We start from the raw sequence: 14,727 nt of genomic DNA on the forward strand, positions 1-14,727 counted from the left end.
CCTTGATTAACTTAAGCTCCCTCAAATGACAGGTGCATTTGTGTTTTTGCGAAGAGTTGGAAGGTGGATTGGTGGTGAGGTGAGACAGGCATCATCATCGTTTAGGATTTTTCACGTGTCCTTGGGGCATAAACCAAGCTAAAGATATCCAAAAAAGCCAATTCCTCTTAGAGCTCTCACAGTGTAGCGTGAAACCTGCCTAGGAGACTCCAGTGGTTCTGAATCGGAAGGGAAATTGGCAGGGTGTACATTTTTGGTTATCATGATTGGAGGAGGGAAAGGGGCAGTGAAAAGGCTGCTCTTGTCATGGAGTGGGTAGATGCCAGGGCGGCTGCTAACCATGCCACCATGCACAGGACAACTCCCCTAATACAGAATTGTCCAACCAAAAGTGTCACTAGTGCCGAGGCTGAGAAATCCTCATCCTAACACATGCCCTAAACAATAAATCCATTTTAAACATTCCCCAGTTGGTGAAATTAACCAGAACGATAGTCTGATAAAACAAAAAACAAGTAACCCAGTAAGTAATATTTCCTCCTTCCTCTTTCCCATTTCACAGAAAATCGTTGAATAAATGCAAGCAGGATATTTTTAAGAGAACAATTCTGTAAGCAATCTCCTTAAATATGTTTCACTTCAATTTCTGCCATTATCTAGAGGCTATATGCCCAGTACAATTATTGAAATCACTGTAACAGTAAAAATTTATAGCCGTATTAGTGTATTTTGGCTAAGTTGAAATGGCAGATGAGGGTAAAACACAAAAATCCTTTAAAAAAAGATAGCTTATTTGATTGCTGCACCAGTTTAAGAAAAAAGGCTAGAATTTATGTTAAAACTGTCTTTAGGGCCCAGCACGGTGGCTCATGCCTGTAATCCCAGCACTTTGGGAGGCCAAGACGGGTAGATTACTTGAGGTCAGGAGTTCCAGACCAGCCTGGACAACATGGTGAAACCCAGTCTCTACTAAAAATACAAAAAAAATTAGCCAGGCATGGTGGCAGACACCTGTAGTCCCAGCTACTTGGGAGGCTGAGGTAGGAGAATCGTTTGAATCCCAGAGGTGGAGGTTGCAGTGGGCCGAGAGCATGCCATTGCTCTCCAGCCCAGACAACAGAGTGAGACTGATATGGCTCTGATGAGTGGAGGAACACCAGGGTTCTTGGTCCTCATGCCGGTTTAGATAAAACAACATGGACACACATGGAGTGGTTTTAAGGAGCGGAGAGTTTAATAGGCAAGAAAGAAGGGAGAAGAAAAAAGGAAGAAGTTCCTCTGTACAGAGACAGAGGGAGGGGGTCTCCAAATCCAAGAGAGGAGGCCCCATGTGCTAAGGATACCAGCCAGTTTTATGAGGAGGCTGGAGGAGGCAGTGTCTGATTTGCATAGGGCTCAGGGGATTGGTTTGACCAGGCTTGTCATTCACGTAGCCTGCGAAAAAATTGGCCCCCCACCCTAGCTTTTAATATGCAAATGCAGGGCGCCATGACGTTCTACACACGTGGGGATATGTGGGGGTGCCCGTGTTGCCAGGCACATGTCCGGGGTAAGGGCAAGAGGACAACGGTGGGAATCGCCATGTTGGGTGGACCCAGTTTCTAATGGCCTGCATTTGCATATCAAAGGTTGCCGGCCTGGGTCCAGGAGCCAGAGTTTTTCTGCTAGACAAGAAATGTTTCTGGAGTTGCTTTGAAAAGAAATGAAAACTTTCCAAGGACCCCTTTTCCTCTCTATCTGCCTAAAATAATTTTTTAATAACTCCTACCACAAGACTTTGTCTCAAAACAAAAACAAAAACAGAAACAAACAAAAAAACCTGGATGCAGTTTAGATCTTTAGATGCAGGACAATAAGTGACTTACATAAAAATTCAAGCCCAAGAAAGCAATGAGTGTTTCAGTACTCCTGAGCTTGTATCTCTTTTAATTTATTGGCCAGAAGAGAAAACAGCTTCAGCTACTCTTCCTAGTTGGGAAACTTAATATGAAAACCTAATATGAAGCCCAAGATCCTTAGAGAATGTTAATACAGAAAGTCCTGCCCATGGCTTGAAAATTTTTGTGCAAATAGCATTAATTGGGGTAATCAGGAGGTCTGGGATTTTAGGACAATTGGTGTCACCACTTATCTGTGTGGCCTTGGCCTTCAGTTTCCTTATCTGCAAAACAAAGCCTATGATTTCCAAAGTCACTTTCAACTAAAGAAACAATGGTTCAAAAATAGTCAAATACAGGCTGACCTTGAGATTTCTACCAAGCCATCAAATGTCTCTAGTAATTTTTACCGATTTGGAAGTAAAGTGATAGCTCATGAAACTGGGAATTTGTTCTTTAACCAGTAGAGAAAATAATATTTATTAGTATCTGCTTTAGAAGGATTGCAAATAGTTAATACCCTCTTTCCTTCATCAGAATAAATGAATCCAGGACCTCTATGATAAAGAATTTATTTTTTCTCCCACATCCAAATCTATTTATTATTCTGTGATATTTGGAGTTGAGTATTTAGATCATTTTAGGTCATTCTATGTCAATTTAGCCTTGCAGAACCCCCTGAGACAATAGTACTTCTATCTTAATATTAGTGCGAATGTTAAATTTTTTTTTTTTTTTCCTGAGTTGGAGTTTCACTCTTGTTGCCCAGGCTGGAGTGCAATGGTGTGATCTCGTTTCACCGCAACCTCCGCCTCCTGGGTTCAAGCGATTCTCCTGCCTCAGTCTCCCGAGTAGCTGGAATTACAGGCATACACCACCACGTTCGGCCAATTTTGTATTTTTAGTAGAGATGGGGGTTTTCCATGTTGGTCAGGCTGGTCTTGAACTCCCGACCTCAGGTGATCCACCTGCCTCAGCCTCCCAAGAATGTTAATGTTAATTTAGAATTTTCCAAGCAAATCTGTATACAACAGAAATTGCCTGGCAGCATGGCATATCAGCATTTAGTGTACTCTCTCTGAGAGGCTCTTGAAAGCTGAAAACTGGAGAAAACACAGGGCAGGAGCACAGAACATGGGCAAACAGCATCACTACATGTTTTCTCCTTTACAGGAAATCTCTTGCCGGAAGCCGTGCCACAGAGCACACAGGCAGTTTGCAGAGAAGGATGCAACCCACACCATGTCCGAAGCGGGCTCTGGGGAAGGCAAGGTTTGATTGTTTCTCAGGTTGTTTTACTGCCCTGCCCACACCCTCCCACCCAGAGAAGTTATTCCTTCTGCAGCTGTGTGCGATTTTTTCAGAAAGAGTTTGTTTTTCCCAAGACTTTGTATTGCCTTTTCTCCTCTTCTTGGGCTTGAGTTTAGATGGGACATAACAGGAAAGGGCAATGAATCCCAAACCCATTTTATTTTTTGGTTCATTTGTTGATTTATTTTTATCTCAGCAATAATTTAGTGAGAAAGAAGGTTAATATGATGACAAAAATATGGGTTTGGAAGACCCTTAGTGAGTTTTAAGAAGACAGGCCACCATAGCAGCTGTAGCTAAATAAGCATTTGCTGTATAAGTCAATTACTAAAAATTGTGTGTTGTCTACTTAGAAATGTTTCTTGGGGTGTTTATTAAGGTGTGTGACTTTGAGAATGAGGAATAGAGGAAATGGAAGACGAGTAAGAGAAACCATCCTCCATTTGAGATATTGTGACCCAGCTCTGTTTCCTTTGCTCTCTGTCTGAAGTTTAAAAAAAAAACAAACAAAACAAAACAAAACAAAACAAAAATTAAAAACCCTCAATGGAGAAATATATAAATATTTACAAAGGCTTCTCTTCTATCTACAATACCTTTGTGCAAGATATATCATCTTAAAATCTTGCAATTTGATTGCAGTTGAAATTAATGGTGCAAGAGGTTTTCTTTTTTGTTTGCTTTTTTCTTCATAACGGAAGTGTAATCTCCTTGCAAAGCTTGTGAGCATGCATCCTAAATTGTGAACTTCATCTGCCATGGAAGGGAAAACCTTGACCCAATACCATTGGGATCTAAAAGTGTGATTCCTAGGATTCTGAGCATACTACACGAGATTTAAGGCCCCTTTCAGACTCTGCATTAATGCTTGTTCAGTAGTGATAAATAACATTGATTGGTATTGAGACCAGATTAATAACAGAAGGCAGCTAAAAGGTATTCCCTCTTAGCCTAATTTCCCAAAGGGCATCACTCAGCTGCATTAGTGGGGCGAGGCTCTTCCTTCTCTAAGTGGTGTCTTTAGAAGCTTGAGGGATTATTGCTCAGGGGAAAATGGCTCAATCTGCGGGATTCTTTTTTTTTTGAGATGGAGTTTTGCTCTTGTTGCCCAGGCTGGAGTGCAATGGCACAATCTCGGCTCACCACAACCTTCGCCTCCTGGGTTCAAGAGATTCTCCTGTCTCAGCCTCCTGAGTAGCTGGGATTACAGGTGTGCACCACCACGCCCAGCTAATTTTGTATTTTTAGTAGAGATGGGGTTTCTCCATGTTGGTTAGGCTGGTCTCGAACTCCCAACCTCAGGTGATCCACCCGCCTCAGCCTCCCAAAGTGCTGAGAGGGATTCTTAAGAGCAGCTGAGAAAGGGCCCTGCACTTCAGCTGGCTCCAGTTTGTCATCCTTTGTCTGGTATCTTCAGACAAGACATTGCAATAAGAAAAAATAAATACAGTGTGAGAAATCAAATGGTTTTTGTCAAAGTGTAAAAGGGACTGCGTCTGACTAACACTGGAGTTGGACAGAAGCCATAAAGGATGTTTTGTGTGAATGTTTCCGGCTGCAAAATCTACCTGACTGTTGCACTGAAACCACAACTATCTATCACATGCTTGTGAGAAACCCCCAGGAGCTTCCTGTTTCGTGTGGGTCGTGAGAAGATTGCACAGCACAGTACAGCTTTCATTGTCTTTGAGCTAATCTTAAGCTAGGAGAAGGAAGGAGAATTCACATTTTGTATGTTTAGTTATTTGTGAAGTCTTTACACCCATAAATTGATTATGTATAAATTAGTATACAGATTCACTACCATGGAGAGGATACTGTGTACATCTGAGGATACTGTGTACATATGGTTGAGTCACTTCACCTAGGCCTTGGGGAGGAGTTGGGGCATCTCCAGGGTAAAGTAATGTGGTTTAGCACGGGGACTTCCAAGGAAGCATCAGTATGAGATAGGGGAACATGGCTGACCAACGGCAAGATGATGCCCCATGATGGCGCAGATGGGATTGGCGTGGGAGGGGTAGTTTGTGAGACCAGAAGACTTGCAATCTCTCCTGCTGAGACCAATACCAACCAAAGAATAATTAGAGAGCATGGAGGACAACATGATCTCATGTGAATCTCACATCATACCTTACAAGTTAACTCTGTGTATCGCCTAAGGAACGGCTGAAGCTTCTTTTCTTGTAAATGACAATAGACACATATCCAGTGCCATTAAGGACAGCATCTGGTCACCCAGTGGCCAATAATGTCAAAGTTCTGATCACAAGGTGAGCAGTTTCCTGAAGATAGAAGAGTACGATGGCCACAGCCATGGGTTCCAACATAGCCACTCTCTGGGGCCACCAGACACCCTCCTCACACTCCGCAGAGTTTGCTTAAATGTGCTCTGAGCTGGATGCATTTGCTAAAGGTTTGTCTCTTCCCCTTTGTTAACCCAAGAAAACAGAAGGACGTCTCAGCTAGACCCCAGCCGCTGCCACCCCATCTCTTCTCCAACTCTGCTCCGGCAGCTGGCGTTTCCTGTGTTCTCTCAGTGGCTTAAGAGAATGGTGGTGGCACATTGTCCCTTAATTAGACTGCAAGAGCAGCCATCTCCTGCTCAACTTGCCTGGGCAATCTTTTTATTCATCATACCTGAAAGTAACAGTAGTGGCTTTTTGTATGGCATATGTTATATGTAATCATGATGACCTTCTTATAAGCAGAAGAGTGGAAAAAATACAGGAGGAACTTAGAACTGACATTCTCACTTCCATCATGTGGATTAGACTATTAGCATGTTGCTGTGCCCCCATTTCATGTTATTAATTAATTAATTAGGGATCAGGCTGGGCGTGGTAACTCACATTTGTAATCCCAACATTTTGAGAGACCAAGGCAGGAGGATCACTTGAGCCCAGGAGTTCAAGACAGCCGGGGCAACATAGCTAGATGCCACTGTTTCCATAAAAAATAAAAAATAAATTCAGGCATGGTGGTATGTGCTTGTGGTCCCAGCTACTTGGGAGGCTGAGGTGGGAGGATTGCTTGAACCTGGGAGGTCAAGGCTATAGTGAGCTGTGATCGCACCACTGTACTCCAGCCTGGGCAACAGAGCAAGACCCCGTCACAAAACACACAAAAAAGGATCAGCAAGCTTAGGTGAAATATTATTTTCATAAGTGAATTTTTCATTATGAAAAGTTCAATAAATTTTTCATAAAACAGTACTTTTTATAAAACAATATTTAATTTTCAAAAACAATATTTAATGACTAAGAAATTTGAACAATATAGGAAAGCACAATGATGAAAAACAAACCCCGCAAAACCCTTATGGACTTAATTCTCAGCCAAAATTGCAGTTAATATTTTGATGTATTCCCTTCCAGTATTTTTTTTTCTCTGCTTCTACATATATTGGTAAACACTGTCCCTCTTTTTACAAACCTAGATCATTCTGGATATTCTATTGCGTATCCTACCTTTTTTCATGTTATGTAGCATTTTAGCCTCATTTCCCCATTCTCTTATAACATGATTTTTTTTTTTTTTTTTTTTTTTTTTTGAGACGGAGACTCGTTCTGTTACCCAGGCTGGAGTGCAGTGGCGTAATCTCGGCTCACTGCAACCTCCACCTGCCAGGTTCAAACAATTCTCCTGCCTCAGCCTCCCGAGTAGCTGGGACCACAGGCATGTGCCACCATGCCCGGCTAATTTTTTTTTTGTATTTTTAGTAGAGACAGGGTTTCACCATGCTGGCCAGGCTGGTCTCAAACTCCTGACCTCGTGATCTGCCCACCTCGGCCTCCCAAAGTGCTGGGATTACAGGCGTGAGCCTCCGTGCCCCGTCATAACATGATTATTAATGGCTATGTTCATTTTAAGAATATGCCATATTTTTTTTTCTAATTGTTGTTGAGGGATATTTAAGAGGTATAGAATTTTTCTCCATGGTAAACAACATCGCAATGAATATATCTGTCCATAGATTTTTAGACTATATCTCTGATTACTGACTAAACATGTGATCCTTGAATTAAATTTTTCAACATCAACAGATCTAAATATTTTTATGGCTGTTGATGCATATTGTCAGCCTGACCTTGAAAATGACTACACCAATTTATAGTCACAATCAGATCGTTAAAATTTTTATTATCAGACAATCCTTGGTACCGAGGACTGATAGTGACAGTGCAGTGTCTTAAGTGACAGTGAAAAGCATAGACCAGCTTCATATACGGAATTTAAAGATCCAAGAGAAAAACTGATCAGATATTGAACTAAGGGTGCTTCCCAGGGTTGTTCTAGAAGGAAATGGCCATTTTGGCAGAGCCACTGACCTTTAACAAAGATACCAGAATGAGTTGAATGCTCATTCTGCTTGAGCATGAAAAAGACATATACTTCATCCAGAATTTCCCTTCTATCCCCCAGATCTATTCAAGTCAGGGTTTGTGACAGGGTAGCCTAACAGGGTTTGAGGTTTCCATAAGGGGAGGGCTCATACGTATGAGTTTAGTTCTTGCAAAAAGGAAAGCGTAGAAGTTGACCTTTGAGGTCATTTGGTGCACAACATGCAGTAGGCAACGAGAGGTGAACCAACCTTCGTTCTTTTCTGCTTCTGGCCAGAGCTGACTCCGTCATTGTCTGTTTTCCCACTGATTATAATAATATCCGTTGGCTTCCAAAGGGTAGTTGGGGTTGAATTCCTGTTTATCAAAGGCTTGGAAGAGAGGCCCTCTGATAGCCTGTGCAAATGACTGGTAGGAAAGTATAGCTGTGGCCTTGGCGGGCCACATTGTCTGTCTCAGATGGCTATCAAATGAAGCCTTGGGTTGCCTCTAATGTAACAAAGCTAGAGTTAACAGTCTTCATCCTTACAGAGCTCTTGGGCTGATTGTGCAAGAGATTCATGATCTGATCACAAGAGCAAAAAGAACGCCTGTGTTGCAGATAACAAAGAATTACACAAGGCCTGAAACAAACCCCAATGTTTTAAAACACTTGGTGGAAATTTAAGTTGCAAAGCATTTTATCATCTCAGGCCATCTCTTACAGGGGCCAGCTGAAGCTACCCGTACACATCGTTTTACAAGCACTGGGCTGTCAATGGGTCTTTTAAAACCAGCTGAACTGCGTTTTGCTTTTCAGTGTGTAAGCTGGTCAGCTTACAGCAGTACAAATTGGCAGCGTGGCAAGAAAGAAAACTGAAATTCAATCCAACACTGGGATTGGAAGCTCTTGAGACTCAAATGTCACCAACACCGGGGTGCGGCTTCTCCTCTAATTATCCTGTCAAACGAGGGTTGAAAATGTCAGCACAGACTTCAGTCTCAGCTCCTCCAGCAACCAATGAGAATGGGCTTGGGTCTGGTTTAAATGATGAAGAACAAATTTGAAAAACCCTTCGGTTGATTTCAAGACTTCCTGGGACGGCGATGTTTAAACCACAATGTTCTTCTTTTGGGGCAAAGTTAAGAGCCAATCACAGTTAAGGTTTCTCTGCATGTTCTGCCCATATTTGGCTGTAATCTTGCTTCATCCAACTAAATTTATAATATATGTGAGTGAAAAGCAAGCCTTTGGGATTTGTCTCTCTCTCTCTTTCCTTGTTATAAAGGAAGGCTTATCTTTATGCATTTGGGGCTACCTGTGAACTTACAGTCTAGCTTCAAAGCAAAGAAAGGAGCAGCCAGTGTAGAAAACTTCGTTTTTACTTTTATTTTTTTTAAACAAGCTTTAACTGTAGCTTCTGGCTACAGGAAAGTACGTAGAAAACCGAATCTAGTTTCAGCCTGTGCAGTACTGACCAGGAGAGGCTTATGAGATTATGGGGATATTGAAGAACACAGAATGTCACATGGATGATTGTATTTTATCTATAATGTATGTGTAGGAGAGATCCATTTCTCAGAGATGGCAAGAACTAAATGCACCCTTTGAAATATCTTCTTAGGGGTTGCTTGAGGAGGATGATCAAGTCTTACAGAGAGATAAGACACAAATATGATAAAACTTATTCTCATTTTAAGTGACTATTTATTGACCACTTGATATGTATCATCCATTTCATTCTTACCACAATCCTATGAAGGAGATTCAATTCTATCCACATTTTGCAGTGAAGAAACTGGCAGTGCATGTAACTTGCCCCAGGTGCCTGAGCTTATAAGGAGTGGAACTAAGAATCCACTCTGATCAGTCAGCTGCCAAAGCCCCTCACTCTTAGCCTCTTTGCTCTACTCCACTGAGATGTTCTCTTGGGTTTACTACCAAGAACAGAGGCCGTAAGTAGTATAGAATGCCCCCGGGGACCCCAGTGTCCAAGACACCAACTTCCACTGCCTCTCAGGACCCTAAGGAAAGAAAACTGAGAGGTTGTTCAGCTTGTCTCAGGTCCGGAACTGTCTGGTCAGAGGGGATCCTGGGGTCCACCAGTTGAGCCCTTCATTCAGGGCCCCAGTTATTCCTAGTCTTGGGAAACCCAGCTCTAGAAGCCCCTCCCCAGCAGGATTGAGGACAAAGGGGCTAGACTAGAGACCCAGCAACATGGCCCTTCCATGTTCTCAAAACTCAAGAGACCTAGAAAAGAGAAGGGTGGCAAGGCAGCCCAGCCCCACCCCCCAGGGCCAGAGAGGCCCCACTTCACTCTGTAGAGCAGTGGGATTCATCTGGGGGCCAGTTGGCCCTCCAGGAGATGTTTGGCAATGTTTAGAGACATTTTAGGTTGCCACAGCTGGGTTGGGGAGGCGAGGGTGCTACTGGCATCTAGTGGGTAGAGGCCAGGGATGCTGTTAAATATCCTACAACGCACAGCACAGCTCCTGCCACAAAGTGCTGCGGTGAGAAGCCCTGCCCTCGAGTCTTGGTTGGGCACATTCCACCCACAGCTCTGAGGAAGCTCCGTCTGGGGCTTCTTCAAAGAGTCATTCTGCAACCAGGAAGCTGGCAGCCCATACAACTATGCAGAAGGTGAAAGAGAGAAGGCGGGACCATGAACACGCGTTTTAATTACTGCATGTTTGTTTCTGACAGAGAGAGGTCAGTGTTTGCCTCCATTTGCAGGCATCAGGACCAAGGTGGGCAGTGGGCAGTGAGGGGGCAGGGGTGGAGGGCGGCACTAGCTCTGTGTAGCAGGCTGAATAATGGCTTCTAAAGATAGCAGATCCTGATCCCGGTAGCCTTCTATGAAAAAAGGTGGTCTTTGCAGATGTCATTAAGTGAAGAATCTTGAGATGGGGAGATTATCCTGTATCATCTGAGTGGGTCCTAAATGTAATCACACGTATTCTTGAGAGAAGGAGGCAGAGGGAGATCTACGTGCACATGGAAAGGGTGATGTAACAACAGCAGAAATTGGGGTGATGAGGCCACAAGCCAAGGAATATGGATGGCCACTAGAAGCTGGAAAAGGCAAGGATCAGATGCTCCCCTAGAGCTTCCTGGGGGAACGTGGCCCTGCCCACACCTTGATTTGGGCCTAGCGAGACTGATTTCAAAATTCTGGCCGCCAGAACTGTGAGAGAATAAACTGTTGTCTTAAGCCACCAAGTTGGTGGTCATTTGTTACTGCAGCCATAGGAGACTAATGTACCCTGATACTCCTGGGGCCCCCAGATGGATCTTCTGAGGCTGAGGGGCAAACTCTTCCATGCAGGCAAAGCCAGAAAAAGGGGAATGGAAATTTCCTTTGCACTTTCCTTGATACACTTACATTTCCCATCCCACCCTTTAAGCACCCTTTCCTGTGAAAACATGGCACCTGCCCCCTCACCGGCCTCTATCAGTCAACAATTCAACTGAATGTCGGGCAAAGCATATGACACCCCCAGTGCTTGGTTCAAACCTGTTTGAGTCACCTGTCACTTTCTACCTTGAATTTTTGTCACCAATGTACAGGCAGTAACTTCTATACTAGACTGTGACTCAGACGCTCACAATCACACTCAAACACAGTCTAGTGTTTTTCACAGCCTGGTATAGAAGGTACTGCCTGTACATCAGAACAGGGGAGCAGGAGCCTGATCTGATTTATTATGAAGTCTCCCAAGGCCTCCAGCGCACAGTATCAGGCACACAGGAAACAATCAATGATTAATGTGTGCTTCCTCCATCCTATGAGAAATATTACTTAGGTCTCTTTATGACGAGTGGCCAAAAAGCACAAAGCCGAATCTGATGCTTATTAATAGTAATCCCATACATGCTGTAAGCCCTGCAACAACTATCATTATCCATGTTCTGTTTTTCAATGGAGGTGTAATTTACATACAGTAACATGCACACATCTTAAGTGTATAGCTTGATGAATTTTTACCTAAATGTACCTCCTGGAAACCACTGACCACACAAACATCTATGTCTTTCCATCACTCTAGAAAGCTTCCTTTTTCCCTTTTCCCAGTCAATTAACCCCCATGCCCCTCACACTCCAGTGAACCACTATTCTGACTTCTACTCCCATAAACTAGGTTTGCTTGTTTGTGAACTTCATATAAATGAAATTGTACAGAATGTACTCTTGCATCTGGCTTCTTTCTCTTAACATAATGTTTTTGAGATTTATCCAGGTGATTTTGAGTATCAGTTTATTCTTTCTTTTTTTAATCTGCTGTGTATTATTCCATTGTAAGAATATGCCATAATTTGTTTATCCATTCTTCTATTGATGGACATTTGGACCATTTCCAGTTTGGGCATATTGTGAATAAAGCTGCTATGAATACTGGTGTATTTTATGGACCTGTGCTTTCACTCCTCCTGGCTATGTACTTAGGAGTAAAATTGCTGGGCCGTAGAGAAGGCATCTGTTTAACTTAATAGAAGTTAGTATCACTATTTTTGATTTGGATATGAGAAAAAAAGGGTTTTTTTAGAAAAAAAATGAAACAGTTACAATCTTTCTTCACTTATTTTCCCAGTTCCATTCATTGTATTAATTTTTTAAAGAGTAGAGTATCTCTTTCCTGTGCCACAGGCATGGTTAATTGAATCAGGAGTACAGAAAGTTAGAGGGTCACGAGGTACGAAGAATCCAGCAAACTCACATCTGCGTAAATACACTCTCACATCATTTTATATGCATTCACACCAACCCATATCTTTAAAAGTGGACTTTCCTGACACTGGGGTTGACCACAGTGCTGACACAGACAGAATTCCTATGAAAGCAAATATTTTAAGAGGAAAATTTCCCCTGTAATGAAAACCTGATTGAAATGACAGTTGCAGGCAGTGAAAAGCATGTGGAATATGTAGAACGAGCAAAATCAGATCTTTCTGTGGTGTCCTTTCTGAGTATCCAAGAAGTCTCATTCCCCTGCCAAATGCACAACTCTCCTAAGGCCTGAGCACAAAGAGAACTGCCTGGTCTTCCCAGCTGCCAGCTCCCTTCCAAAGTGAATTCCTGAGTCCCAGCTGCTCCCCACTGGAGTGCCACTGAATTCTACAAAATCCTGACCAGCTATGCAAAAGCAAATAAACAGGGGCAGGTATTTTAAGACCCTACAGTGTCACAACACTGAAGGCTGGTATGCTAAAAGGAAGAACAGAAATGTCCAAGCTTGTTTCTCTACAAGGTATATTTTACAACAGCCATTACTCATCACAAGTAAAATTCGTTTCACCCAAATAGGCATTTCATACAATTTTTCTAATGATACACAGTGCTTGTTTTCAGATTACCTAAAGTCCCAACCCTTCTGCTATCTCAAACTTTGACCTTTGTCTGTGAGATGCATCTAGTGCCTCATTAAATGGCAGCTTGATACAATTATACATTCCTTGGTCCTTTCTTACAGAATCTGAGATGACACCCCGGGATTGCCACGGGAAAAATTGCCATGTCTGTGTGATATCAAATAGTCTGATCAAGTCAGCAAATAAGAAATGTCAATCACTCAGGTTTTGTCGTTGGCACAAGGAAATCAAAACAATGGGGTGATTCAATATCTTTCCCTTTCTTTTCTTATTTTTTTTTTGGTTTGTTTTTAAACATTTATTTTTTCCACTGCTCTCTTGTTGTGTTGATAGTCATTTTCTGAACAAAAACAGAACACTTTCTACTTGATTTTCTTTGCCATTTTTTGAGAGACTATCGAATGTACTTGTCCTGAAACTGTTTTCAGAGCAGAATTTAGCTTTCTCAGTGGGACTGGTAAACAATGCAATGGGAATTAGCCCTACATTTTCCACATTGATTTCCTGCAGCTCAACTTCCATATGAGTTGTTTTAATGTATAACTTATTGGATCTGTCATGATTTGGAGTTAATTTCTTTCTTATTCTAAAGAGCACACAGGATTGCTTAGGGAGAAATGACCATGGACTGGCAGAGGCTTCCTTATTAGGAAGTCAATGTATCTGCCACTGAAACCCCACATCATGGACCTCGGAAGCCTCCATCATGGTGGGGGATTTGGTTCTCTGCTCCGCATATTTTTTTTTTTTTTTTTTTTTTGAGATGGAGTTTCACTCTGTCACCCAGGCTGGAGTGCAGTGGCGTGATCTCGGCTCACTGTATCCTCCACCTCCTGGGTTTAAGCAATTCTCTGCCTCAGCCTCCCGAGTAGCTGAGATTACAGGCGTCCACCACCACACCAGGCTATTTTTTTGTGTGTGTATTTTTAGTAGAGATGGGGTTTCAGCATCTTGGCCAGGCTGATCTTGAACTCCTGACCTCATGATCTACCCGCCTTGGCCTCCCGAAGTACTGGGATTACAGGCATGAGCCACCACGCCTGGCCTCCTCTGTATATTTTTTATGGAATCACTTCTTTCTTATTTTAGTTCCACTAGCACAAGTAAGTTTTGATTTGGGAAATGGTGAATATATTACTGCACATGTTTTGTGGGCCCACAGACTCTATCATAGACTTTTTGTTGTTGTTGTTGTTGTTTTTGTTGTTAATGTCCGATTTAATGATATAAAATTTACCTACAGTATAATTTAACCCTTTTATGAATACAATTCTATGAGTTTTGTGAAACAAATGTAGAGATGTAACTACCACCACAACTAAGATATTGAGTATATCACCCCACAAAGTTCCACTTTGCTTCTTTGAAGTCAGTCTCCTCCCACCAATCCCCAGTTCCTGGAAACTACTGATCTGTTTTGTGTACCTATAGTTTTGTTTTTTCCAGAATGTTATATTAATGGAACCATATAAAATGTGGCCTTTTGTCTCTCACTGTTTTCACTCAGCATGACGCTTCTGAGATTCATTTATGTTGTGCATATCAGTACTTGTTTCTTTTTATATCTAAGCAGTATTCCATTACATGGATATACCAAAGTTTGTTTATACATTTACCTATTAATAGAGCATTTGGATTGTTTCTAGTTTGGGGCAATTATGAACAGTGCTGCTATGAACTTTCTCTTAGAAGTACTTGCGTAGACAAGCATTTCCATTCTATTAGTAAATTACCTAGGAGTAGAAATGCTGAGTTGTATGCTGTGTTAAAAGAAACTCCCATACAGTTTTCCAAAGTGGCAGTATCATTTTGCATTTCCACTAGTAATTTATAAGATTTCCAATTGCTT

At 42.2% G+C, this 14,727-nt stretch overlaps 1 protein-coding gene across 1 annotated transcript in view; it reads left to right on the forward strand.

Moving 5' to 3' along the window:
* The window catches only part of LOC129138878 (uncharacterized), a 51,292-nt gene extending 38,160 nt beyond the window's left edge, over nt 1-13,132 (forward strand). The window contains exons 3-4 of the mRNA XM_054677083.1: nt 3,051-3,144; nt 12,980-13,132. Coding sequence (XP_054533058.1) covers nt 3,051-3,144; nt 12,980-12,986 — 101 coding nt within the window. The 3' untranslated portion in view covers nt 12,987-13,132. The remainder of the gene's footprint in view (nt 1-3,050; nt 3,145-12,979) is intronic.
* The last annotated feature ends 1,595 nt before the right edge of the window (nt 13,133-14,727 follow it).

The sequence above is a fragment of the Pan troglodytes genome, chromosome X (assembly GCF_028858775.2).
Source record: "Pan troglodytes isolate AG18354 chromosome X, NHGRI_mPanTro3-v2.0_pri, whole genome shotgun sequence".
NCBI classification, from domain to species: domain Eukaryota; kingdom Metazoa; phylum Chordata; class Mammalia; order Primates; family Hominidae; genus Pan; species Pan troglodytes.